This window comes from Monodon monoceros, unplaced genomic scaffold, assembly GCF_005190385.1.
Source record: "Monodon monoceros isolate NGI ecotype Baffin Bay Population unplaced genomic scaffold, NGI_Narwhal_1 Super_Scaffold_21, whole genome shotgun sequence".
In the NCBI taxonomy this organism is placed as follows: Eukaryota; Metazoa; Chordata; class Mammalia; order Artiodactyla; family Monodontidae; genus Monodon; species Monodon monoceros.
The window spans coordinates 107,999,922-108,025,920 of record NW_021703778.1 but is presented as its reverse complement, the minus strand read 5'-3'; the positions used below and the strand labels follow the sequence as shown (position 1 = coordinate 108,025,920).

The 25,999-nt window shown below is 36.1% G+C and overlaps 1 protein-coding gene across 5 annotated transcripts in view; it reads right to left on the bottom strand.

Moving 5' to 3' along the window:
* The window catches only part of NUBPL (nucleotide binding protein like), a 253,697-nt gene that overhangs the window by 74,623 nt on the left and 153,075 nt on the right, over positions 1 to 25,999 (bottom strand). Inside the window, exon 1 of one of the 5 annotated variants that reach the window (XM_029238236.1) lies at positions 7,659 to 7,831. The exons of the other annotated variants lie outside the window; for them this stretch is intronic. Within the exon in view, the coding sequence (XP_029094069.1) occupies positions 7,659 to 7,787 (129 nt within the window). The 5' untranslated portion in view covers positions 7,788 to 7,831. Of the gene's footprint in view, positions 1 to 7,658; positions 7,832 to 25,999 lie in introns of those variants that run through there. 5 annotated transcript variants of the gene reach the window in all.

Here is a 25,999-nt window from a genome sequence, read left to right as displayed (position 1 = left end):
GGTTCGATCCCTGGTGGGGGAACTAAGATCTCACATGCCACACGGCATGGCCAAAAAATAAAATTAGAAAAAAAAGAGAGAGATAGTTTTAAAATCTTCAATTCCTGAATTTCAGAGGGCAAGTAGTAAGAGTTCAGACAGCTAAGGATTTATCAAAGAATTTCTTTGAGTCTCTTCAGTTCCCAAGGTCCAATGGTGAGGAACAGATGAAGAAGAGGGAAAAGGAATAGAGTGGTAGAAGATGCTACCTTTGACAGGGTGGTCAGAGCCTGGAGTGAAGTGAGAAAAATAACTGATGCAATTCTCAGAAAGCATTCCAGGCAGAAGCAGTAGCAAGTGCAAAGGACCTGAGATGGGGATATGCTTGGAGCATTCAAGGGATAGCTAGGAAGGCAGTACAGCCTTTCTAAAATAGCACTCCCCCAACCATCAGTCTCTTTCCTTCTCTGAATGTGTCCTTCTTCAACACATTTATCAGTATATGTCATGATATACTGACATGTCTTTTAGGAATTCTATAATATTTCTCAAACACAAGTACTTGACACTGATTTAATGACACATTTTAAGAGAATGATGAAATGAAGAACATGAAGTAGTTCGTTTTCAATATAGGGTTTCTTGGTTTGAAAAATAGTTACCCCTAAGTTACCATGACTATCATCTATGAAACTATTTACAAAAAAGACAAAGGATACTTTTCATTTTATATCCTCTGCACTGAAATTCCTAGCACTGGCAGACTGACAAGTCTCTTTGTTTCAGAGGACATCAAATGACTGGTGCCAACAATTTATCATTGTTGTTCTTTGGCATTTAATCATACTTATCACATTGGCTCCAATTTCTTATTTCTTTAAAGAGAACTGCTATTATGGTTCCAAGGAACTAAAAATATATCGCTGTTAAGACAATTAATTTCAAATGACTCAAACTGAATTCAAACTTTCTGGGGGAAAAAAAAACACCTGGACCAACACCTTCATCTCACATAGTAGGCATTTCACAAAGGCTTGCAGACTTGAACAGAACTGAAGTCAGTATCTGAGTTCCAGTTTTAGAGCATTCACTAATATTAATATTGAAATATACTGGCTGCCAGGAAGTTCCAGTTCTCTTACAAAATAATCACCAAAGCATTGATTTTAGAATGATTTAGGGATTCTCTAGATTCTTCTCAGTGTTTGTTTATGCATATAAATTATTTATTACTAAATATAGAGAAATAAGTACTAGCAAAACACCAAGGAATCTCATTTAGTAAAACCAAGCGACCAATCCAGGTTTTGTGTGGCCTGAACCATATACAGTTTGGGTGGTCTTCTCTAAGAATTAGAATGCAGTTAGGAATGCAAACTTTGGTACAAAAGTAAATATTTATTTAGAATGTACAAGAAATCATCATAAAATGCTGGAGGCTTAGAGATTCAAGTTCCTTTCTCTGAGGTCTCTTGAACAACAGAAATGCTTACATAGAAATGCTTCCTGACTGCAACCCGCTTCCTCTCTCCACTGAGAACACTCTACAACTCCCAGCATCTCTTAGGAGCCCATGACAGTGTGGAACCCTGAACTTAAGCTTCATTAGCCTCAAGGTAACCCCACCTCTAGTAAAACCTGCTTGGCTCGCTCTCAGGCTCCAGACTCAAAGGATCCCAGCAGAACAGACTGAATCAGTCTAGAAGTGGAGTTACCAAGGTAGTTCAGAGATGCCCTGTGGATAAGGAGGCAGTGCTGCAGCAGAGAATTCAGCAGCGCAGCCAGGAAATCAAATATGTGCATTACATCTAAAGAGGGACATAAACAGCATAATGGGAGGGTAAAAAAATAAAATAAAATCCAGTGGTCAGGGCAATTGTGAAGGATGGGATGAGGTACAGATTAGGGGCAGCATTCAGACCTGAGTCTGCCAACAGAGGCTTTGTGCAAGATGCCTCTTTTACACAGTAGTACATAACCTTTATTCCCCTCTAAAGGGTTTGAGATACAGGACTTCTGGAATCAAATATTGATATAATGTTGTCACTGAGCTTTTGTCCAAAGCCATTCATATAACACTAGAACAGCTGTTTTTTCATGTGTCCTATAAATATGCATTTGTAATTGCTATAACAGCACAACCTATGGTATTGCTTTTTTTTTTTACTGCTCTTTCTCTTTGTTTATTAAGACAACCAACACTTGAAGTTTATGCTATCAGAAATAACTACTGGGACTTCCTTGGTTGCACAGTGGTTAAGAATCTGCCTGCCAATGCAGGGGAAATGGGTTTGAGCCCTGGTCCGGGAAGATCCCGCATGCCACGGAGCAACTAAGCCCATGTGCCACAACTATTGAGCCTGTGCTCTAAAGCCCGTGAGCCACAACTACTGTGCCCCCATGCCACAACTACTGAAGCCCATGCACCTAGAGCCCATGCTCTGCAACAAGAGAAGCCTGTGCACCACAACAAAGAGTAGCCCCCGCTCGCCGCAACTAGAAAAAGCCCACGCACAGCAAAAAAGACCCAATGCAGCCATAAATAAATAAATAAAATTTTAAAAAATAATTATTAAATCTCTGTTAAACTATTTTTATTTCTTTCTTGTCAACCTTACACAGGGAAAATATTTCAAACTAACACTGACTGGGGTAATTTTAGGCCAACATGTCTTCTCCAAACAATACTTTGTATTTTATATTCAGAATAATGCCTGATAATCTGAGGGTAACTCAAAAACTCAAATAAAGGCAATTCCCTCTTTTCTGAGGAATGACTGGGAGATAGAAGTGTGTCTTATATTTGGACAGATAAGGCTATGAAGACATCAGGACATCAGTTATGAAGAGTGTGGTGCTATGAATGGGTAAAGAAGGTGGACCACTTTCTTCCATGGATACTTCTATTAAGAAGCTGACCAAAGCAGCAGCTATCAGGCCTTGCTTCAGAGGATGCCAGGAGCACAAGTGCAAAGTGGCTGAGTTGTAAGTGTTGAAAAGAAAGGGCCCATAGATGCATTCCATTTTTGGCTTCTCAGCTGGCGGGAGCATTGTACCACAGTCAACCTCCAGGGTAGCGGACTCCATCATCAGCACTACACAGGTCACGTTTAAGCACCACAGGGTCAACATATGCTTTTCCAAAGCAAAGGCAGAGTGTCCCAGCTATCCCAGGTCTGTCAGCAAGGCCAATGTGAGCCAGGTGAAAACAATATCAGCAGGGATGGGCCCTGGGCCCCTGTCGAATCAGGGAGGAAAATCACTGCCAAGAAAGAGAGGCAGAGCTATAACCTGCTAGAGCCAAAGTGGTGGCCAAGACTCCTGAGGGCAAGAAAAAGGTAACTTAAGAATGAAAAGAGGAATCACGAAGCAGGAGAAATGGGACAAAATCTAGACTGAGTAATTTAAAAGTGGGCTGTGTCCCGGCAGCCCATTCATATAATGCTTAGAATATTCCATCAGTGAGAGGGCAAATTCTTAAAGGAAGTTGGGCTGAGCCAGACACTGCCTCTTTCCTTCCTGTCTGCTCTTAATTAGTCACTGAAGAGTTGGTTTTGACTCTTATGCCTACTTGACTCATAATTAGTAGATCTCAATGTAGTGTCCTGATGTCTGACTCTGTCTGGCCTGGTCTGTATCTGTTGCTACTTCTATCCTGTACCTAAGTCCTGCTACCTGTTCCTGACTTCCTGGTTCTCCAACCACTGTTAGGCATGTTTCAACCCTAATAGCAAACAGAACAGTGTACCTGTGCTTTGCTTAGAATCCCAGACATGAAACCATGCCACTACTGGCATAGGAGATGCAGCTAACCTTGTCTCAGGCCCATGGACAAATATGTCAGGCAAATCACCAAGCTCCTAGGATTTTTGATTCAACTAATTTCCAAGGTTTGAATGGGTCTTCAAGCTCTAAGAATTCTACGGTAATTATTTTTATACAAAATTATCTCCCCAACTTCAGTGTAAGCTTCCTGACAGAAGAACCCATTCTTTATACATCTCCAGACTCCCTTTCCACAGCCAATCCCCTCTCTAATGAACCAGTGTTCAGTGTTCAATCAATAACCACTGACTGATTCTGAGTCAAGTTGTTCCTTACAATTTTTTTTTCTTTTTTTTTTTTAAACTTCTTTATTGGAGTAGAAATGCTTTACAATAGTGTGTTAGTTTCTGCTTTATAACAAAGTGAATCAGCTATACGTATACATATATCCCCATATCTCCTCCCTCTTGCGTCTCCCTCCCACCCTCCCTATCCCACCCGTCTAGGTGGTCACAAAGCACCGAGCTGATCTCCCTGTGCTATGTGGTTGCTTCCCACTAGCTATCTATTTTACATTTGGTAGTATATATAAGTCCACGCCACTCTCTCACTTTGTCCCAGCTTATCCTTCCCCCTCCCGGCATCCTCAAGTCCATTCTCTACATCTGCATCTTTATTCCTGTCCTGCCCCTAGGTTCTTCATAATCTTTGTTTTTGTTTTTTTTTTAGATTCCATATATATGTCTTAGCATATGGTATTTGTCTTTCTCTTTCTGACTTACTTCACTCTGTATGACAGACTCTAGGTCCATCCACCTCACTACAAATAATTCAATTTCATTTCCTCTTATGGCTGAGTAATATTCCATTGTATATATGTGCCACATCTTCTTTATCCATTCATCTGTCGATGGACACTTAGGGTGCTTCCACGTCCTGGCTATTGTAAATAGAGCTGCAGTGAACATTGTGGTACATGACTCTTTTTGAATTATGGTTTTCTCAGGGTATGTGCCCAGTAGTGGGATTGCTGGGTCGTACAGTAGTTCTATTTTTAGTTTTTAAGGAACCTCCATACTTTTCTCCATAGTGGCTGTCACACTCACACCAACAGTGCAATGTAAGAGGGTTCCCTTTTCTCCACACCCTCTCCAGCATTTATTGTTTGTAGATTTTCTGATGATGGCCATTCTGACCAGCGTGAGATGATATCTCATTGTAGTTTTGATTTGCATTTCTCTAATGATTAGTGGTGTTGAGCATTCTTTCATGTGTTTGTTGGCAATCTGTATATCTTCTTTGGAGAAATGTCCATTTAGGTCTTCTGCCCATTTTTGGATTGCTCCTTACAATTTTATTATACTACTAAAATTAAATTTTTTGCCATGTGAGGTACCTTTTATATAAATATAAACCTAAAATAGAACACAAAATAGGATTAAGTCTGAACCATATTTTTTGCTCTGCCCAGTGATTTATTCATAAAATCATGCAATATTTTATTTTGGTTGCAAGAAGAAAACTGCTATAAAGGTGAAATTATTTAAATATAAATACCACAATAAAAATCTGAATAACAAAAAAATTTCTGCTTGAGTTGATGGCCTACTGGCTTGTGGAAATAAGTGACACAACAAAATATAATGAACTTATCCTTGAGACTATTTTGATAACAGCTGACCCAGTTATAAGATGAAAACACATTATTTAAGTTACAACAATGATCTAAAAGTTCTTCCCTAATGTTTTCATTTTTTTCGGATGAAAGTTCTCTAATCCATTTTCAACTTTCTTCCATTCTGGGACTTCTCTGGTGGAGCAGTGGTTAAGAATCTGCCTGCCAATGCAGGGCTTGAGCCCTGTTCTGGGAAGATCCCACGTGCCGTGGAGCAACTAAGCTCGTGCGCCACAACTACTGAGCTTGTGCTCTAGAGCCCGCAAACCACAACTACTGAAGCCCACGCGCCTAGAGACCGCGAACAGCAACAAAGAGTAGCCCCCGCTTGCCGCAACTAGAGAAAGCCCGCGTGCAGCAATGAAGACCCAATACAGCCAAAAATAAATAGATTTATTAAAAAAAAAAAAATTTCTTCCTTTCCATAGGAAAAGGGGGTGGGGGTGGAAAACTTCTTGACTAAATCCCTCCAAAGGCACTACCAACCCATGTGATAGCAGTAATGTTTTGAGAAAGAAAGAGAAACTTTACTCTTTATCTTTCCCTTTATCATCATCTCACATTTCCTTAATTGTTCTAGCAGATATAGAGCAAGACTGACCCTGACAACCTGGAGATAGCATCCATTCACAGAGGACTTCTTACCCAAAAGTTGATATATGGGTCAATCTTTGGTACCTAGTTTCTAAAATAATGTTTAAAAGATTATCCAATTCCCAGGCTAGCCTACAGACGTCCCATGTAAATCCACAGTACAACTGAAACAGTAAAACTTCACAATATAAAAATAATGATGTTATCACAAAAGTAACAATATTTTAGTTAATTATGAGAACATCTCTCTAAATTCTCCAGAGTCTTGCTTTAGGCCACAGATGTTCATCACCTAGGAAGGAGATGTTAGTGAAGGACAGGACTGCTACCAAAAAGGCCTAAAATATTACAAACTTGCCTGAGAATCATGATATTTTTATTTTTAAAAATTACTAAAAGAAATTAAAAAATAAAAACTCTCCCTATATACCTAAAGGCTGAAGCTTCAAATTTTTTTTTTTAAGTAGGAGTAACAAATCACTTTATTAATCTAATCTGGGACGGTTTATAAAATATATTTAGATGTGTGGTACTCCCTTTAATTAGGAAAACTACAAAACCATAATACTCTTTTAAAAAAAATCCTTAGAAAAAATATTGTACTTGGGAGGATTCAAGGTCCTGAAGGAGCAGGATGGTAGCTGCCATAGAAGCTGCATGGAGCCCCAGAGAGGATTCCTAGTCATTGTCCAATGGCTTTGATGGTTCTTAAAGATGTTACTGAACTTGAGGGACACTATGTTCCAGCAGAGCAGTCTAACCAGTGTCGTACTGCATGCTAGAGATGATCTGTCCCAGTCAAGCTTATTTCTTTAGCTCTAGTTACCTGTGACCTGGAGTCCTACATTTGAGTCTTACGGGCCATCAGGTCAAACTGGCTAGTGAATAGGGAAGAGGTGAGGGGAAGGGTCTACAGGTAACAGGTAAAGGAGTGCAAATGGAAACGAACAGTTAATGAGAGCCTATTATAGGGTAGATACATTTACATAACATTGTAAAATGGGCATTATAATCTCTTATTTTACAGAGATAAGAATATTCAGGATTAGAGAAGTTAAGAAAATTGCCCAAGGCCAGGCTGATGGTGAGTGATGGAGATGGGATATAAATCCTGGTCTGTGTGACTCAAGTCATGCTCCCAAGTCTCCCAGAGAATTGGGTGCAGCGTCACTATTCTCCAAGCCCCTGAAGACTTCTGCTACCACAACTCCAAGAACAAATGAGCTTTATGAGACTTCCCTGGTGGTCCAGTGGTTAAGATTCCACGCTCCAAATACAGGGGGCCCAGGTTCGATCCCTGGTCAGGGAATTAGATCCTGCATGCCACAACTAATAGATCCCACATGCCGCAAAGAAGATCCCACGTGCCGCAACTAAGACCCAGCGCAGCCAAATAAATAAATAAATAATTTTTTAAAAAAGAACAAATGATCTTTACTACAACACTTTTTCAGAGTATGATAAAATACATATATAAAGTAGACACTATAGACCCACAGGAAATTATTTACTTAGATAATATAAGTAAGAAATAGAAGAATCATTTGTTTCCTTTTTTCCCCTCCCATTTTCCTGGTTAATTATAATGATGTTTCTTCTATTTCTGAGCATTTTTTAATGGTATATCACAGTATTCTTTCCTTACATGATCCTTTAAGAGTCTTTTATATATTAAAGCATGGTCTTGGGGCTTCCCTGGTGGCGCAGTGGTTGAGAGTCCGCCTGCTGATGGAGGGGACACGGGTTCGTGCCCCAGTCTGGGAAGATCCCACATGCCGTGGAGCAGCTGGGCCGGTAAGCCATGGCCGCTGAGCCTGCGCGTCCAGAGGCCACAACAGTGAGAAGCCCACGTACCGCAAAAAAAAAAAAAAAAAAGAATATTTTATCTTTCAATAATCCACCACTAAATTCTAGTTTTGTTTTAAGTCAATAACCATCATTCTACCCACCGTCTATTTTTATTCTAAAAATTTAAAGATCTAACTCACATCAAATAGAAAACCAACTGTGAGAAATTGTAGCTCCATATTCAGTTACATTTTAAGTATGAGCTATTATAATGCAGCTTTCAGATTTCAAATTCTGATTCAGACATTAATCACTATGATTAAAAAAAAACAGCACTGGAAAGGAGGAGTTTGGTAAAAATCAAGACTATGAATCTAGCTGGGTACAGATAAGAGTCCAGATATCTACTCATCAAACAGAAGAATTCTAGTGTGGAAAATTGGCATACCTAAATTCCAATCATTTTTATCACTGATTAGCTAGATTACCACGGGTCAGCCAGTTAACCTCTCTGGCCCTCAATTTTCTCATCTGTTAAAGTGTTTTAGATTAGATGATCACTAAGGTTCCTTCCAACTACTTAAAAAAAGAAAATGTGACCATGACCTGTTTATGTAACTTGAAAAACATCTGTGAGAGATTTGCTTACAGAAAAAAGTAAATAAAAAGTATTCTTATCAAAAGCATCAAAATGACAAAACAAGCTATTTTTTTTTAAGGGAGCACTTTATATAAAAACAAGAAAGCTAAAAGCAAATTGGTATATTTAACACATTTATTTCATGGAATGATCATATTTCTTATGGAAAATTTAGCTTAAATTTACAAAGAACTCAAATCTAAATTTGTTTTGAACTACAATCTACTCTGCCATCCTAAAATACCTCGTTCTGGCTCATCTAGGAATTAATGTGTTATATCTATATAAAATGTCATAATTTACAAAATAGATGCATTCCTGAAGAGTTGTTGAGGGAACCACCACTAAGTTGAGTGGGGAGGGGACTCAATCACAAACCTTAAAGGTCGAGAGATCTAATCCAATTTTCCAGCTAATACAAAACACTCATGACTGAGATATACTCAACCAACAAAAGAAAGCTCGAATCATTCCAATGCTTATCACACATTCAGATACAAATTGTGGAATAATTTGCACAATAATAATAATATAAAATAAAAGCATGGAAGAAAATTGTCACAAGAATCTTTTCTATTTTTTTCTTTTGCTTTACATGAAATTGGTTTACTTTTGACTTACTTTATTACTCATACTTCATAACTTAAGATATGCTTTGTTTTCTGATTTGTCTTTTGTTGCTACGTGCACCGCTATTTGTAAGACATCCTCCTTTTAAAAATATGAATAAGCACCTATTAAGTCCCAAGGATTTAACTTGAGACTACAGAAACATATTTGAGCTTTTAGGAAAATAAAAAGGATTATATTTGTAGCATAATTTTTTTTAACTGATATGTTTTCTGTAAAGAAAGAAAAAAATCAGCAGTTTCAGTTTCAGGCATAATGGTTGTGTGAAAGTGTCAATAAATAGGTCAGTCAGAAAGTCACACATCAAGGTTTTATTATTAATTCATTGTTTGAACTTATCCAAGCTGCTTAACTTTTTTATGCCTCTGTTAGCTCATCTTACGATGGTTATAAACAGAGAATTTTAGAGCTAGGAGGGACTCTAGAGATTATCTTGTCCAATGTCCTTATTTTACAGATAAAGGAACTGTAACTCCAAAATCAAATGATTTGCCAATGACTTGCCTCTGCAAAATATGGATAATAAAAATAACTTTGTCTGATTTATAAAGGTTTCCTTCTGAAGAGGAAATGAAATCACGGATTTTCTAAAAAACATTAAATAATTAAATAGTATTGTATTGAAAAAAGTTACTTTAAAGAGAAGCTTGTCATATCATGCAAGTCAAAATTAAAATTTCTCTCAATAAGCCTATCATGTCTACTCTTCTAACCAGGTGCTAGGAAAATATCTGTCTATTTCTGAGGTCACCACATTCCAAAATGACCTGAACAAGTAATTTAAAAATATATTTTCCATATGTTTACATGTCATAAGCTGAGTTAAGCGGCTTTTTGCAAATTAAAGGGAAATTTCTCACCAGTAAAAATTAAGCATGAAAACACTGGGTCAAAGTACAATTTAAAAGATGTAAATGACTAAAACTAAGGGCTAGGAAGTGAGCAGAAATCACATCTGTTGTTTGAATATATTAATTAAATTTCTACATTTTAGTGACCTGTATCTTGCTCCTGTTAAGTAGACCTGCCACCTACAAAGCTGAAGAAAAAACAATAAATGTACTGTCATAAATGACTTTTCCTAGCGAAAACTAAACAATGCAGCAGCTTTTAGCTATAACTAAGTTTAACAAAGCATTTTGAGAAGGATTAAGGATGGAGAAAGAATTGAGATGAAGGTGATACAGATATAGATTGGAAGTAGGTTTGAGGATAGAGAGGGGTAAAAAAAACACATAAAACAATCTAATTCCCATCTCATCAACTTCAGCACTTTCCGACTTCCTAAGCTACATAATTACTTCAGAAGTACCCAAAAGACATCTAAGAAACCTGAAATCACTAAATTGCAAAGAAACAGAAAAACAGACCGAAGTTTATGCATCTCATTAAAAGACAGTTAAATGACCAGCTGTTTCTCCATTCTCATTTATGCACACTGGTCATTATATGCAGGCTTGTTCACAATAATCTTGTACCCTGATGAACAAGTGAATGTGGTACTATATCTAGTTGTTCTTTCCTCAACAGGTATCTTCATATTCATCTTAATATTTCAGATCACACATTAATATGCATGCCTAAAACCAGAAGATAAATAAGTGGATACACAGAATCATCATTATAGAATTTAACCCTAACTTAGAAATTAATACCAACATTTACATGTGCCACGCGCTGTTCTAGACACTGGGAATACAGCCATGAACAAGATACTTGAAGCTCCTGTCTCCATGAAACGGGGATAGGAGGACAATAAACAAACCAATTAGTATATCACCTGTAATCCTGATGAAAGTTATCTTTCTAGACCTCAGTTTGCTGTCTATAAAACTGGAAAACTAATATTACTTAAGTATCATCATACCCTTCTCAAACAAAAATTACCCCCAAAACCTGTGAATAAATAGAACTTGTGCCCTAATTCTCCCTAACATATCCCTGCCTCCAGTGGCACATGCATAATAACAGAATGCAGGCCAGAGTAGGAAGTAAGCAATGCCATGAAGTACAAGAAAACTAACTGTATCATGGTGAGGATCAATACAAACCTGTGTTCTATACACAAACTAACTCTAGTTAGTAAGCTATGGTTTCTCAGATAAGATAATAATGATACATACATGCTATTTTGGAACATATTTTCTCTTAGCTGCGTACTGATGTCCAGATAAGTCATTTTTAATTTAAATATCATGGCTGTCCATTTAAAAACCTTTGTTATCAACTAGACTCTTGTTAATCAGATTATGAATTTCAAGTCACATTTATCAAGTCGCAGAATTCTTTTTTTCTCTTCCAGTGAAGAAATAATTTTATTTAATATGAGTACATACTTTTGCAAAATTGCATCAAAATAGGCATATGGTATGAGGTTTGATTCTTGTATTTAAAACAGCAAACTAGTTATGAATGAACAAATAAAACTAAAGGTTGAAGTTCTGACCAAACTACTTCGGCATCAGAAAGCAAGACTATCCGGATGTAAGAAATTAACTCCTTGAATCAGGTATAGTCTCAGTAATTCTGAAATATTAACATATAGGACAATAAGTCAGAGTAAAGAAATATATGCAGATACCCAACATAAAATGTAAGTTGATTTTATGGCCTGAATCAATCTGTTGGTATCTCTCCCCTCTCTCTCAATTCCCCAATCAATGAAAAAATAAAAATAGGGGGGAAGAAAGACCAACAGTGAGCAAACTAAGACTAAAACTTGAGCACAAACCAAAAAACTGGAAGAAATGTGTACTAACAATTGAGCCAAACTGTTGTCCTCCTATTTGAATAGTAGTCTTGTTCACTTTTATATCTTCAGGCTAAGTATAGTACCCAGGTATGTATATACCCAATAAATGTCTCATTTTGTTGAAAAACACAGACAATCAAAAGAGACCTTCCACATCCTCCCACCACCAAAGCTACTAATCTTCTGTCACCACAGCCCACATTCTTTCCATATAATGTACCGCCTTTCCATAACAGTTACCCCATCCCCACTGTCCCATTCCTCTTCCAACATCCTCCAAAAGAAGAGACATAGACATTTCTTACTAGACTCTTGAGGAAAGCTCAGAACATAACATTTTCATGGTTTTGCAAAGATGACCTACACAAGTGATCTATAAAGAAAACTTGAGAATGACTGGTTAGCACTCCTCAGCTAGGCTCTTTCAATCAGCAATCATCTTAGGCTTGTGCCAGATATTTGGCCAAACATTATAACATAAATTCAGCAGCAAATATCTATGAATCAAAAAGTCATGTTTTGAAATTTGATGCTCAGATGCAAAAATGTTGTGTTGTAAAAATAAAAGCCTGACTGGTATTCTCACCTTCATGGAGGGCTACTCCTCCCCCATTAGCAGTGTGGGCCAGGGAAGTTCCTATACGCAGGATCAACACATCTCTCAAATATTGGATCTGGATGCATTTAAACTGCCAAATAATTTTGGCAACAAAGTTCTGCACATGAAATTTTCATCAATACTCCCAATTTTGTTCTCTGCTTTTTATAACAACTGAATCACTGAAATTTGCCATCTGACGTAGCCATTCACAGCAACATGAAGCACCTAAAATCAATACTGATAGTTAGTGGATGTTTGTTGGCCCTGGGTTTCACACTAGGAGGTGCTATAGGCATCGTCACCATAGGAGAAGTAGAGGCCTACTGATGGCCATTAAACTGAAGGAAAAACCAACCACCCATGAAGCTACAAGTAAGGCGTCTAGCTCTTTCAAGAACTACTTACTCATTCTAATTTTTTAACATATATACTCAATTTCATAGGTTCTGTCACATCTTTAAAAACCATCAAGAGTTTAGTTAAGTAAGAAACTTCCTGAGATACAGATGATTCAGCAGTTTTATCTTTACCTAAAGGCCTATGCATAACATGTTATGCTCCAACATAGTTAGAAAAGATTTTTACAAGATACCCTCAACTCTGTATTTTGAAAACATAGGACTTCTGTCCTTTTCCCCAAAAACTAACTGTGGCAACAATTCAATTTCATTTTGGGTAATTATAGCATGACTAAATAAATTTTCTAATATGTTTCTGTTAAAAAAAATTTAAGAAACTATTTCCCCAAGAATATACAACAGGGAAAGAATAGTCTCTTCAATAAAAGGTGTTGGGAAAACTGGACAGCCACATACAAAAGAATGAACCTGGATCCCTATCTTATACCATATACAAACACCAACTCAAACTGGATTAAAAAGTTGAAAGAGACCTGAAAGTAGAACTCTTAGAAGAAAACGGGGGCAAGCTCCTTGACATTGGTCTTGGCAATGACTTTCTGGATTTAACACCAAAAGCAAAGGAAACAAAAGCAAAAATAAACAAGTGGGACCGCATCAAACTAAAAAGCTACTGCACAGCAAAGGAAGCAATTAACAAAGTGAAAATGCAACCTATTGAATGGGAGAAAAAATTTGCTAATCACATATCTGATAAGGGGTTACTATTCAAAATATATGATGAATTCATACAACTCAACAGCAAAAAATCAAACAATCTGATTTTAAAAGAAGCAGAGGAGCCAAAGAGACATTTTTCCAAAGAAGACACATAAATGGCCAACAGGTACATAAAATGGTGCTCAATATCACTCACTAGTCTAGTCACCAGAGAAATGCAAATCAAAATCACAATGAGATACCACCTTCACACCTGTTAGAATGGCTATCATTAAAAATACAATGAGATAACAAGTGCTGGTGAGGGTGTGCAGAAAGAGAACTTTCTGCACTGTTAGTGTGAATGTAAACTGGTGAGCCCACTATGGAACACAGCATGGATGTTCCTCAAGAAATTAAAAATAGAACTACCATATGATCCAGTAATCCCACTTCTGGGCGTATTTCCAAAGAAAATGAAAACAGGATATTCAAAGAGAATATCTGCACTCCCATGTTTATTGCAGTATTATTCATAATAGCGAAGATTCTGAAACAACCTAAGTGTCTGTCAATGGAAGAATGGATAAAGAAGATGTGATACACACACACACACACACACACACACACACACACACACACACTCCAGAATATTACTTGGCCATGAGAAAGAAGAAAATCCTACCATTTATGACAACATGGATGGACCTTAAGGACATTAAGCTAAGTGAACAGAAAGTAGACCTGAAACTGTAAAACTCCTAGAAGAAAACGGGGCAAGGTCCTTGATATCAGTCTTAGCAATGATTTTTTGGATTTGACACCAAAAGTGAAGGAAATAAAAGCAAAAATAAACAAGTGGGATTACATCAAACTAAAAAGCTTCTGCTTAGCAAAGGAAACCATCAACAAAATGAAAAGGCAACCTATGGAATGGGAAACAGTATTTGCAAGCCACATACCCAAAATACGTAAGGAATTCATATAATTCAATAACCCAATTAAAAAATAGGCAAAGTACTTTAATAGACACTCTTCCAAAGAAGACATACTAAAGGCCAACAGGTATATGTGTAGGTGCTCAACATCACAAATCATCAGGGAAATGCAAATCAAAACTACAATGAGATATCACCTCACATCTGTTAGAATGGCTATTATCAAAGAGATAAGAGATAAATGGTGGCAAGGATGTGGAGAATAGGGAAAACTTGCATACTATTGGTGGGAATATAAATTGGTACAGCCATTATGGAAAACAGTATGGATGTTCCTCAAAAAATTAAAAATAGAACTACCATATAATCCAGAAATCCCACCTCTAGGTATATATCTAAAGGAAACAAAATCACTAGCTCATGTATCTGTACTCCCATATTCACTGCAGGACTATGCACAACATCCAAGGTACGAAAACTACCTAAGTGCCTTAGATGGATAAAGATATGGTACATATATACAATGGAATATCATTCAGCCTTAAAAGAGAAGGAAACCCTGCCATTTGCAACAGCATGGATGGACATGGAGGGCATTATGCTCTAAGTGAAATAAGCCAGACAGAAACAGATAAATACTGCATGGTACCACTTATATGTGGAATCTAAAAAGGAAGTTGAACTCACAAACAGAGTAGAATGGTGGCTGCCAGGGGTTGAGGCAGTAGAAGAAATAGGGAGAGGGTGGTAAAAAGGTACAAATGTTCAGTTATAAGATGAATAAGGTCTGAGTATCTAATGTATCACATGGTGACTAGCATTGGTAACAGAATTTGCTAAGAGAGTAGAACTTAAGTGTTCACACCAACAAATTTTAAAAGTAAAAAAAATAAAAAGGAAATATTTGAGGTAGTGAATGTGCTAATCAACTCAATGGTGGGAATCCTTTCAAATCATCATGTTATACAGTTGAAATATATTTTAATATTATTTATCAATATGCCTCGATACAGCTGAAAATAAAGAAATATCCAGGATTCAGTACAAACATGGATGGATCTCACAGCACTATGTTGAGAGAAAAACGTAAGACATTAAAAGATTCTATTACATGAAGTTTAAGGATAAGCAAAACTTATAAATACTGAAAGAAGTCACGTCTAGAGTAGATCTTAAGCATTCTCATCACATACACCAAAAAACTCATGGGTATGTGAGATGATGAATGCGTTAACCTGACTGTGGTAAGCATTTCAAAGCATACACATGTCACATCAGCACATTGTACACTTTAAATATATATAGTTCTATACGTCAATTATACCTCAAAAAAGCTGAAAAATACACATGTATGTATAAATAAATATCAATCAATCATATACTGGTTACCTCAGAGAGTGAGCACTGAGTGGGAAGGAACAAGAGGGAACCTCCTGGATATTAAAAATGTTCTAGATCTTGATCTGGGGAGCAATTATGAAGGCGTGTATAATATATTAAGATTAGTGCACCTTATGTACTTTCTTGTGAAGTAAATAGCTTTTAAAATATTTTTAGGGCTTCTCTGGTGGCGCAGTGGTTGAGAGTCTGCCTGCCGATGCAGGGGACACGGGTTCATGCCCCGGTCCGGGAAGATCCCACATGCCGCGGAGCGGCTGGGCCCGTGAGCCATGGCCGCTGAGCCTGCGCGTCTGGAGCCTGTGCTCCGCAATGGGAGAGGCCATAACAGTGAGAGGCCCGCGTACCGCAAAAAATATATATATATATTTTTAAAGTTACGGTGGTGGAAAAAAGGCAAAAAAAAGTCAAGAAAAATCTGGAGTGAAAAGTAACATCACAAATGGTTGCCAGGACCCTTGGGAAGCAATTTGGCTTTGTAATATCAACTCTGCAATACACAGAAGATATTCTTTCATACAAATATTTATAATCGGGGGGAAACAAAAACACTGAATTTCTAACAATGGGGAAAAGTTGGGAAGACTGAGTTATATATACTCACTCTGGAGTATATAGCTATTGTAAGGAGTCACCTTTATTGAGCGTATGTTTTATGTGTCACTGTAGCAGTTTGTGAAGCATGCTTCAGATATTTATCACACAAGTGAAATATAAACAAACACTGTGCCTTTCTGACTGTCCAAGATTATGAATGTATATCTACCTTGATTTTTAAAACCAGGGGAGCAGTTCTGCTTCTCAGTTATAAGATTAGTGGGAGACATCTAAGCAACAGACACAGAAGAGAGAGATACTGTTCCCCTGGACTCTTCTGCTATTTGAACCATACGTTCAAATGTCTTTAGTCCCTGGTCCAGATATCACTTGTGAAACCAAACAAGGTAGGAATGATAGCATCTAATCCATAATTTTCCTATTGTTTGAAGCAGCTAATAGCTGCCTTTGCCACATTCTTCCTGGTTTGCTATCAGTTGAAAAAAACAACTTAACATATATCCATTTTGCATGGAAACTTACTAGATCTACAGAAATAACAAAAGTGACACAAAGATATTGGCCTAGAGCAGTGTTTTGCAACCAGGTACAATTTTGACATCATCCTCAACCCAGGACACTGGCAATGTCTAGAGAAATTTAAATTGTCACAAGTGGGGCTGCTATGGGCACCTAGTGGATAAAAGCCAGATATGCTCCTAAACATCTTCCAGTGCATAGGACAGCCCCTTTTCCCCTCCCAACAAAGGATTATCCAGTCTAAAAATGTCAAAAGTTAAGTTGAAAACTTTGACATAGAGCTGCCATGACAGGAACTATAAAATTTTATGTCATCAGAACATCCCTGATTTATCTTTTTAGCTATAATCTGGAGGTCAAAGGCCAGATCCACAGAGACTATATAGCATTCATAGAAGAGGGGTAGTTAGCAGAAGCCTGAGTATGTACAGAACCACTTACTGGAATCCTATCTGTGACTGAGGTATACAGTATTCCTGCTGCAACATTTCATATCTTTGATTATAAATAATACAGAACATCTATTTAAAATGAGGTAGCCAAAGCAATACTCAGAGGAACATTTATAGACAAGTATATTTATGATTCAAAAGAAGATTCAACTAAAAAATTAGAAAATAATAATAAACCCTGAGAAACTAGAAGAGGAAAGTAATTTAAAAATGAAGACATTCATGCTATACAAAATCAAAATGCTGAAAACAACTTTGACAATAAATCACTACAGAGATATTATAAGGGAAGAAAATTACAGACCAACATCCCTCGTGAACACAGATAAAAAAAAAATTCTTAAACTATTAGAAAAACAAATCCATCAAAATATAAAAATAATAAAACATCATGACAGAGGGATTTAATCTCATGAATACATAGTAGATCTAATTTATAAAAACTAATGTAATTTATCACATTAGCAGAATAAAAGAGAAAAACTGTATGATCATCTCAACATATACAGAAAAAGCATTAGACAAAATTCAATACCCATTCATAGTAACAATTCTCAGCAAATTAGAAACAGAACGATATGAAGCTAAGAGATGGTATCCATAAAAAAAAACTACAGCTTACTTACTTAATGCATTTACTTAATGATGAAATATTAAATGCTTTTCCAAAAAAGTCAGGAACAAGATGAAGAAATCCATTCTCTCCACTTCTACACTGTACTACTGAAAAAGTTAGTCAGTGAGTAAGGCAAGAAATAAAAGGCATAAATATTAAAACTGAAAGCTTCTTTATTCCTAGACGACATGATTACATATGCAGAAAACCCAATGGAATCTAGAAAAATTGCTATAATAAATGATCTTAGGAAGAGAGCAAGATACTAGGTCAATATAAAAAACTCAATTGGGACTTCCCTGGCAGTCCAGTGGTTAAGACTTCACCTTCCAATGCAGAGGGTGCAGGTTCGATCTCTGGTCGGGGAGCAGATCCCACATGCCTCATGGCCAAAAAACCAAAACATAAAGCGGAAGCAACATTCTAACAAATTTAATAAAGACTTTAAAAGTGGTCCACATCAAAAAAATCTTTTAAAGAAACCTCAATTACATTTCCATATATTAGCAATACACAATTCAAAATGAAATTAAAAACAAAACAAAAAGATATCTAGAAATAAGCCTAACAAAAATGTGCAAGTTTATTACACTCCAAAATACTATTGCAAGGAATTTCAAAAGACCTAAATAAATGGGAAGATACATAGTGTTCATGGATCAGAAGACTCAATATTGCTAAGATGGCAATTCTCTCCAAATTGAGCTATCAATTCCATATCTCCCTAGCAAAATTCCAGCAAACATTCTGAAGAAATTGACAGGCTGATTCTAAAATTTCTATGGAAATGCAGACAGTCTAAAATTCCCAAAACAATCCTTTAAAAAGAAAACAAATCCAGAAGCCTTACCCCACAGCTATCAAGACTATGCAGTATTGGTGTGAGGCAGATAACAGAATACAGAATCCAAAAACAGACTCCCCTACACTCACACACACAAATATCTATCTACCTATCTACCTCTCTATCTATCTATCTATACATACATACATACCTACATATACATATACATGTATTTTTCTTTCAACCAAGGCTTCAAGTTAATTAAATGAAGCAAAGTGTCTTCTTACATTTAGTGCTACAAAACTGGACAAATGTACAGAAAAAAAAAAAGAAAGCTGAACTTCTTTCTCACACCATACACAAAAATTAATCTGAGATGAAGCACAGGCCTAAACATAAAAGCCAGAACCAAAATTTTAAAAAAAATTTGTCTGTCAAAAGGCACCATTTAGAAATGACTGGCAAGCCTGAGAAAATATTTTTCTCTCGTTCTCTTTACCTCTCCCGTCTCGCATTCTTGCATGCACACATGCACTCTCTATCTTGCTAGCTCTCAATAGGTAGGTAAGTAGGCAGCTAGATGAAATTACATCAAATTATATAATAAATATATGACTGATATCCAGAATATTAAAAACTCTTACATATCAACAAAAAAACGATCATTTAAAAATGAGCAAAAGACTGCATAGACTCTTCACAAAAGAAGATATTCTGATAGCTAACAACCATAGGGAAAGGTGCTCACATTTTTCGGTCATCAGAGAAATGCAAACTTAAAACACAGTAAGATACCACCACACTCTTAACAGCATGGCTAAAATCAAAATGAATGATAGCACCAAATGTTGGCAAGAATACAGGGCAAATGGTATTCTCATACACTGCTGGTGGGAGCATAAATCACTTTGGAGAACTCTTTGGTAGTTTCTTATAAAGTTAAATGTACATCTAATCTTTAACTCAGCAATTCCATTCCTAGGCATTAACACATACAAAAATATATGTTTTATATGTTCATCACAGCAACTGTATTCATAAAAGCCAAAAAAAAAAACCCCAAAAAAACAAAAAGAGAGACAAACCAACTGTCCCTCAACATAGAGTAAATAAATTGTGGCATATTCATATGACTAAATACCATTCAGCAAAAAAAAAAAAGAACAAATTACTAACATGCAACACTGATAAATCTCAAAAACTTTATGTTGAATAAAGGCAAAACTATTCTATGATGTCAAAAATTCATAAAGTGGTTGCCTATGGCAACCACTGATTGAAAAGGGGCACAAGGGAAGTTTCTGTTGTAATGGAAATGCTCTTTATCTTGTTTTGCATATTAGATCAAATACATGGGTGTACCCAATATCAAAACCTCACCAAAATATCCACTTATCATCCTTGTATCTTATTATATGTAAGTTATGCCTTATTAAAACAAAGAAAAATAACCAATAAACTCAATCAACAAAACCAAAAGCTTTTTTTTCTCAAAAAAGACCAATAAGACAACATTTTGACAAGTCTCACTAAGAATAAGAAAAGAGATTTGATATTTTAAGAGATTACTAAGTACAACATCATACCAATAAAATTTTCAAACTAGATGAAATGGATCATTTTGTAAGAACTATAAATTAACAAAAATGACACAAGAAATAGAAAAAATGAATGAATAAATAACACAAGAAAATGGAAAATAGTCAAAGACCAACTCATATCCCAAAAAGCATTTGGTCCAGATAGTTTCGAGGAAGAGTTCTTCCAATGTGGAGATTAATACACACACAAAAAAAGAAAACTAGTGTAATCCTACATTTTAAAACTAGTGTACTTCATATAGCAGTGCATTCAAGGAATATGATCCCAGAAATGCAAAATTTGTTGAACACCAAAAGACCTATTAATACAGTTCATTAAATTAAGTGAATAAAGAAAAAATGTTTAAAAATCATTACCACAAGTGCCAAAAGAAGGAACTGATAAAATTTAATTCTCAGTCTTCATTACTTTTGGAATTTGGAATATAATTTTTTTTTTTTTTTTGCAGTACGCGGGCCTCTCACTGTTGTGGCCTCTCCCTTTGCAGAGCACAGACTCCAGATGCGCGGGCTCAGCGGCCACAGCTCACGGGCCTAGCCGCTCCACAGCATGTGGGATCTTCCTGGACTGGGGCACGAACCCATGTCCCCTGCATCGGCAGGTGGACTCTCAACCACTGCGCCACCAGGGAAGCCCTCTTGTCTTTTTTATAACAGCCATTCTGACAGGTGTGAGGTGATATTTCACTGTGGTTTTGATTTGCACTTCCCTAGTGATTAGTGATGTTGAGTATATTTTCATGTAGCCGTTGGCCATCTGTATCTCTTCTTAGGAAAAATGTCTATTCAGATCTTCTGGCCATTTGTAAGTTGGACTGTTCGCCTTTTTGTTATTGAGTGGTATGAATTTGTTATATATTTTGGATACTAACCCCTTATGAGATAAATGATGTTCAGATCTTCTGGCCATTTGTAAGTTGGACTGTTTGCCTTTTTGTTATTGAGTGGTATGAATTTGTTATATATTTTGGATATTAACCCCTTATGAGATAAATGATTCACAAATTCAGTAAGTTGCCTTTTCATTTTGTTCATGGTTTCCTTCACTGTGACAAAAACTTTTTAGTTGGATTTAGTCCCATTTGTTTATTTTTGCTTTTGTTGCCCTTGCCTTGGGAGTCAGATCCAAAAAAAAACCAAAAAAACAAAAAAAACACTGCCAAGGAGTCAAGGAGCTTATCACCAATGTTTTCTCCTTGGATTTTTATGGTTTCAGGTCTTACGTTCAAGTCTTCAATCCATTTTGAGCTAATTTTTGTATATGGTGAAAGACAGTGGTCCAGTTTCATCCTTTTGCACATGGCTGTCCAGTTCTGCCAACATCATTTACTAAAGAGACTGTCCTTTTCCCTTTGTATATTCTTGTCTCCTTTGGTGTAATATAATTGACACATATGCTTAGGTTTATTTCTGACCTCTCTAATTTATTCCATTGATCTATGTACCTGTTTTAACACCAATACCATACTGTTCTAATTACTGTCATTTTGTAATATAGTTTTAAATCAGGGAAAATGACGCCACCAGCTTTTTTCTTCTTTCTCAAGATTGCTTTGGCTATTCAGCATCTTGTGGTCCCACACATGTTTTAGGACTGCTTGTTTTATTTCTGTGAAAAATGTCACTGGAATTTTGATAGGGATTGATTGCATTGATCTATAGACTGCCTTTGGTAGGACAGACGTTTTAACAATATTAATTCTTGCAATCCATGAACACAATTTCTATTTATTTGTGTCTTCTTCAATTTCTTTTGTCAAAAAATACTTTTCAGTGTACAGTAACCTCCTTGGTTAAATGTATTCTTCAGTATTTTTTTAATGCAACTGTAAGTGAGATTGTTTTCTTAATTTCTCTAATAGTTTACTGTTAGTGTAAAAAACACAACAGATTTTTGGACATTCATTTTGTATCCTGCAACTTTAATGAATGTGTTTATTTGTTCTAACAGTTTTTTTGGTGGTGTCTTTAGGGTTTTCTATATAATAGACAATTTTACCTCTTCCTTTCTGAACTGAATGCCTTTTTCCTGCCAAATTGCTCTGGCTAGGATTTCCAGTACTATGTTGAATTAAATTGGAGAGAGTGAATGTTCTTGTATTGTTCCTCATCTTAAAGAAAAAGCTTTTAGCTTTCTCCACTGAGTATGACGTTAGCTGTGGGCTTGTCGTATATGGCCTTTATTATGTTGATATATACCCACTTTGGTGAGAGGTTTTTTTTATCATAAATGGATGTTGGATTTTGTCAAATATTTTTTCTGCATCTATTGAGATGATCATATAATTTTCATCTTTTATTTTGTTAATGTTGTGTATCACATTAATTGAACCATCCTGGCATCCCTGGAATAAATCCCACTTGTTCTTGGTGTATGATCCTTTGAATGTCTTGTTGAATTTGGTTTGTAAACATTTTGTTAAGGATTTTTGTATCTATGCTCATAGGGACATTGGCCTATAATTTTCTTTTTATGTGGTGTTCTTGTCTGGTTTTGGTATCAGGGTGCTGCTGGCCTAATAAAATGAGTTTGGAAACAATTTCTCCTCAATTTTTTGGAAGAGTTTGAAAGGATAGGTATTATATCTTCTTTGAATGTTTGCTAGAATTTACCAGTGAAGCTGTCTGCTATTGGGCTTTGTTTGTTGGGAGTTTTTGGATTACTGATTCAATCTGCTTACTAGTAATTGGTCTATTCGTGTTTTTTATTTCTTCATGATTCAGTCTTTGAAGATTGTATGTTTCTAGGAATTCATCCATTTCTTCTAGGTTGTCCAATTTGTTGACACAAATAGTAGTTCATAGTAGTCCCTTATGATGCTTTGTATTTCTTTGGTGTCAGCTGTAAGTTCCCCTCTTTCATTTCTGATTTTATTTACTTGACCCCCTCTCTGTTTTTCTTAGTGAGTTTGGCTAAAGGTTTACCAATTTTGTTTATCTTTTCAAAGAACAAGCTCTTAGTTTCATCGATCTTTCCTATTGTCTTTTTAGTCTCTATTTCATTTATTTCCACTCTGATCTTTATTATTTCCTTCCTTCTACTAACTTTGGGTTTCATATGTTGCTCTTTTCTATCTCCTTTAGGTGTAAATTAGACTATTTAAGATTTTTCTTTTTTCTTGAGGTAGGCATTTATCAATATAGACTTCCCTCTTAGAATTGCTTTTGCTGCATCCCATAGATTTGGGTATGTTGGATTTCCATTTTCAATTAGCCAAAGGCATTTTTGATTTCTCCCTTGATTTCTTTATTGACCCATTGGTTGTTCATTATCATGCTGTTTAACTCCACATATTTGTGGTTTTTCAGTTTTCTTCCTGTAATTTCTAGTTTCATACCATTGTGATCAGAAACAATGCTTGATATGATTTCAATCTTCTGAAATTTACTGAGAATTGATTTGTGGTCTAACATATGATCCATCCTGGAGAATGTTCCATATACACTTGAGAAGAATGTATTCTGCTGTTTTTGGATGGAATGTTCTGGGTATATATTAAGTCTATCTAGTGTTAAGTGTCACTTAAGGCTAGTTTCTTACTGATTTTCTGTCTGGATGATCCATGCACTGATGTAGGTGAGGTACTGAAGTCCCCTACTATTATTATACTACAGTCAATTTCTCCTTTTAGGTGCTAATATTTGCTTTATATATTTAGGGGCTCCTATGTTGGGTGCATAAATATTTACAAATGTTATATCTTCTTGCTGGATTGACCCCTTTATTATTATGTAATACCCATCTCTGCCTTTAAGTCTTTGTTTTAAAGTCTATTTTGTCTGATATAAGTATAGCTACCCCAGCTTTCTTTTCGTTTCCATTTGCATGAAACATCTTTTTCCACCCCTTCACTTTTAGTCTGTATGTGAGTGAGTCTTTTGCAGGCAACAAATATATGGGTATTGTTTTTATATTCATTCAGCTACTCTATGCCTTTTGATTGGAGAATTTAGTCCATTTGCATTTAAAGTAATTATTGATAGTTATATGCTTATTGCCATTTTGTCAATTGTTTTCTGGATGTTTTGTAGTTCCTCTCTGTTCCTTCCTTCTTCTCTTGCTTTCTTCCCCTGTGGTTTGATGACTCTGTATAGTGTTTTGCTTAGGTTCCTTTCTCATTGTCTTTTGTGTATCTATTGTAAGTATTTGCTTTGTGGTTACCATGAGGCATATATATATAAAAGTTGACATACAAGTTTTATATGTATACAAAAAATTGATAGCAAGTTAAATTTGAAGTCATTCTAACACCCTACATTTTTACCACCCCACCCTATGTTTCATGTTTCTTGATGTCACATTTTACATCTTTTTTAATGTGTATCCCTTAACTAATTATTGTAGTTATAGTTATTTTTACTACTTTTACCTTTTAACCTTTATAAGTTTTTAATCCAATACCTTTAGTATAAATTTATCTTTACCAGTGAGATTTTTATTTTCATATGTTTTCTTGTAACTAACTAGTGCTCTTTTTTTTAACTTAAAGAAGTTTTTATTAACATCTCTTGTAAGGCCAGTTTAGTGGTGATGAACTTCTTTAGCTTTTGTTTCTCTAGAAGGCTCTTTATTTCTCCTTCAAGTCTGAATGACAATCTTGCCAGGCAGAATATTCTTGATTGAAAGTTTTTTTTCCTTTCAGCACTTTGAATATAGCATGCCATTCCCTCCTGGCCTGAAAAGTTTCTGTAGAGAAATCTGCTGATAGTCTTACAGGTGTTCCCTTGTACAGGCATACCTCAGTTTATTGTGCTTCAGTTTATTGCACTTTACAGATATTGCATTTTTTTACAAACTGAAGGCTTGTGGCAACGCTGCATTGTCAGAGGATGGTTTGCGATTTTTAGCAATAAACTATTAAGGTTTGTACATTTTTTTAGACATAATGCTATTGCACTGTTAATAGAATACAGTATAGTATAAATGTACCTTCTATATGCACTGGAAAAACAAAATATTTGTGTGACTCACTTTATTGCCATATTCACTTTATTGTGGTGGTCTGGAACTGAACCTGCAATATCTCTAAGGTATGCCTGTAGGTCACAAGTTATTCTACTCTTGCTGCTTTTAAGAGTCTCTCTTTATCTTTCAATTTTGATATCTTATATTTATATACTTATATTTATAATTATAATATGTCTTGGTGTGGGTCTCTTTGGGTTCATCTTGTTTGGAACTCTCTGGGCTTCCTGGACCTGGATGCCTGTCTCCTTCCCCAGGTTCGGGAAGTTGCAGCCATTATTTGTTCAAATAAGTTTTCTGCCCCTTTCTCTCTCTCGTCTTCTTTTGGGACCCCTATAATGTGAATATTATTCTGCTTGATGTTGTCCCATCAGTCCCTTAATCTATCTTTACTTTCTTTTTCTTTTTTCTTTTTCCTACTCTGTTTGGGTGAGTTCAACTGCTCTGTCTACCAGATCACTGAGTCTTTTGCTTCATCTAGTCTGCTTTTGAGCCCCTCTAGTGTATTTTTCAGTTCAGTTATTGTATTCCTCAGCTCTATGACTTCTGTTTGGTGTTTTCTTACATTTTCTATCTCTTAGTGGAAGTTCTTGCTGTGTTCAATAGAATAGATTCTTCTCCTGAGCTTGGTGAGTATCTTTATGACCATTACTTTTAACTCTTTATCAGGTAAATTACTTATCAC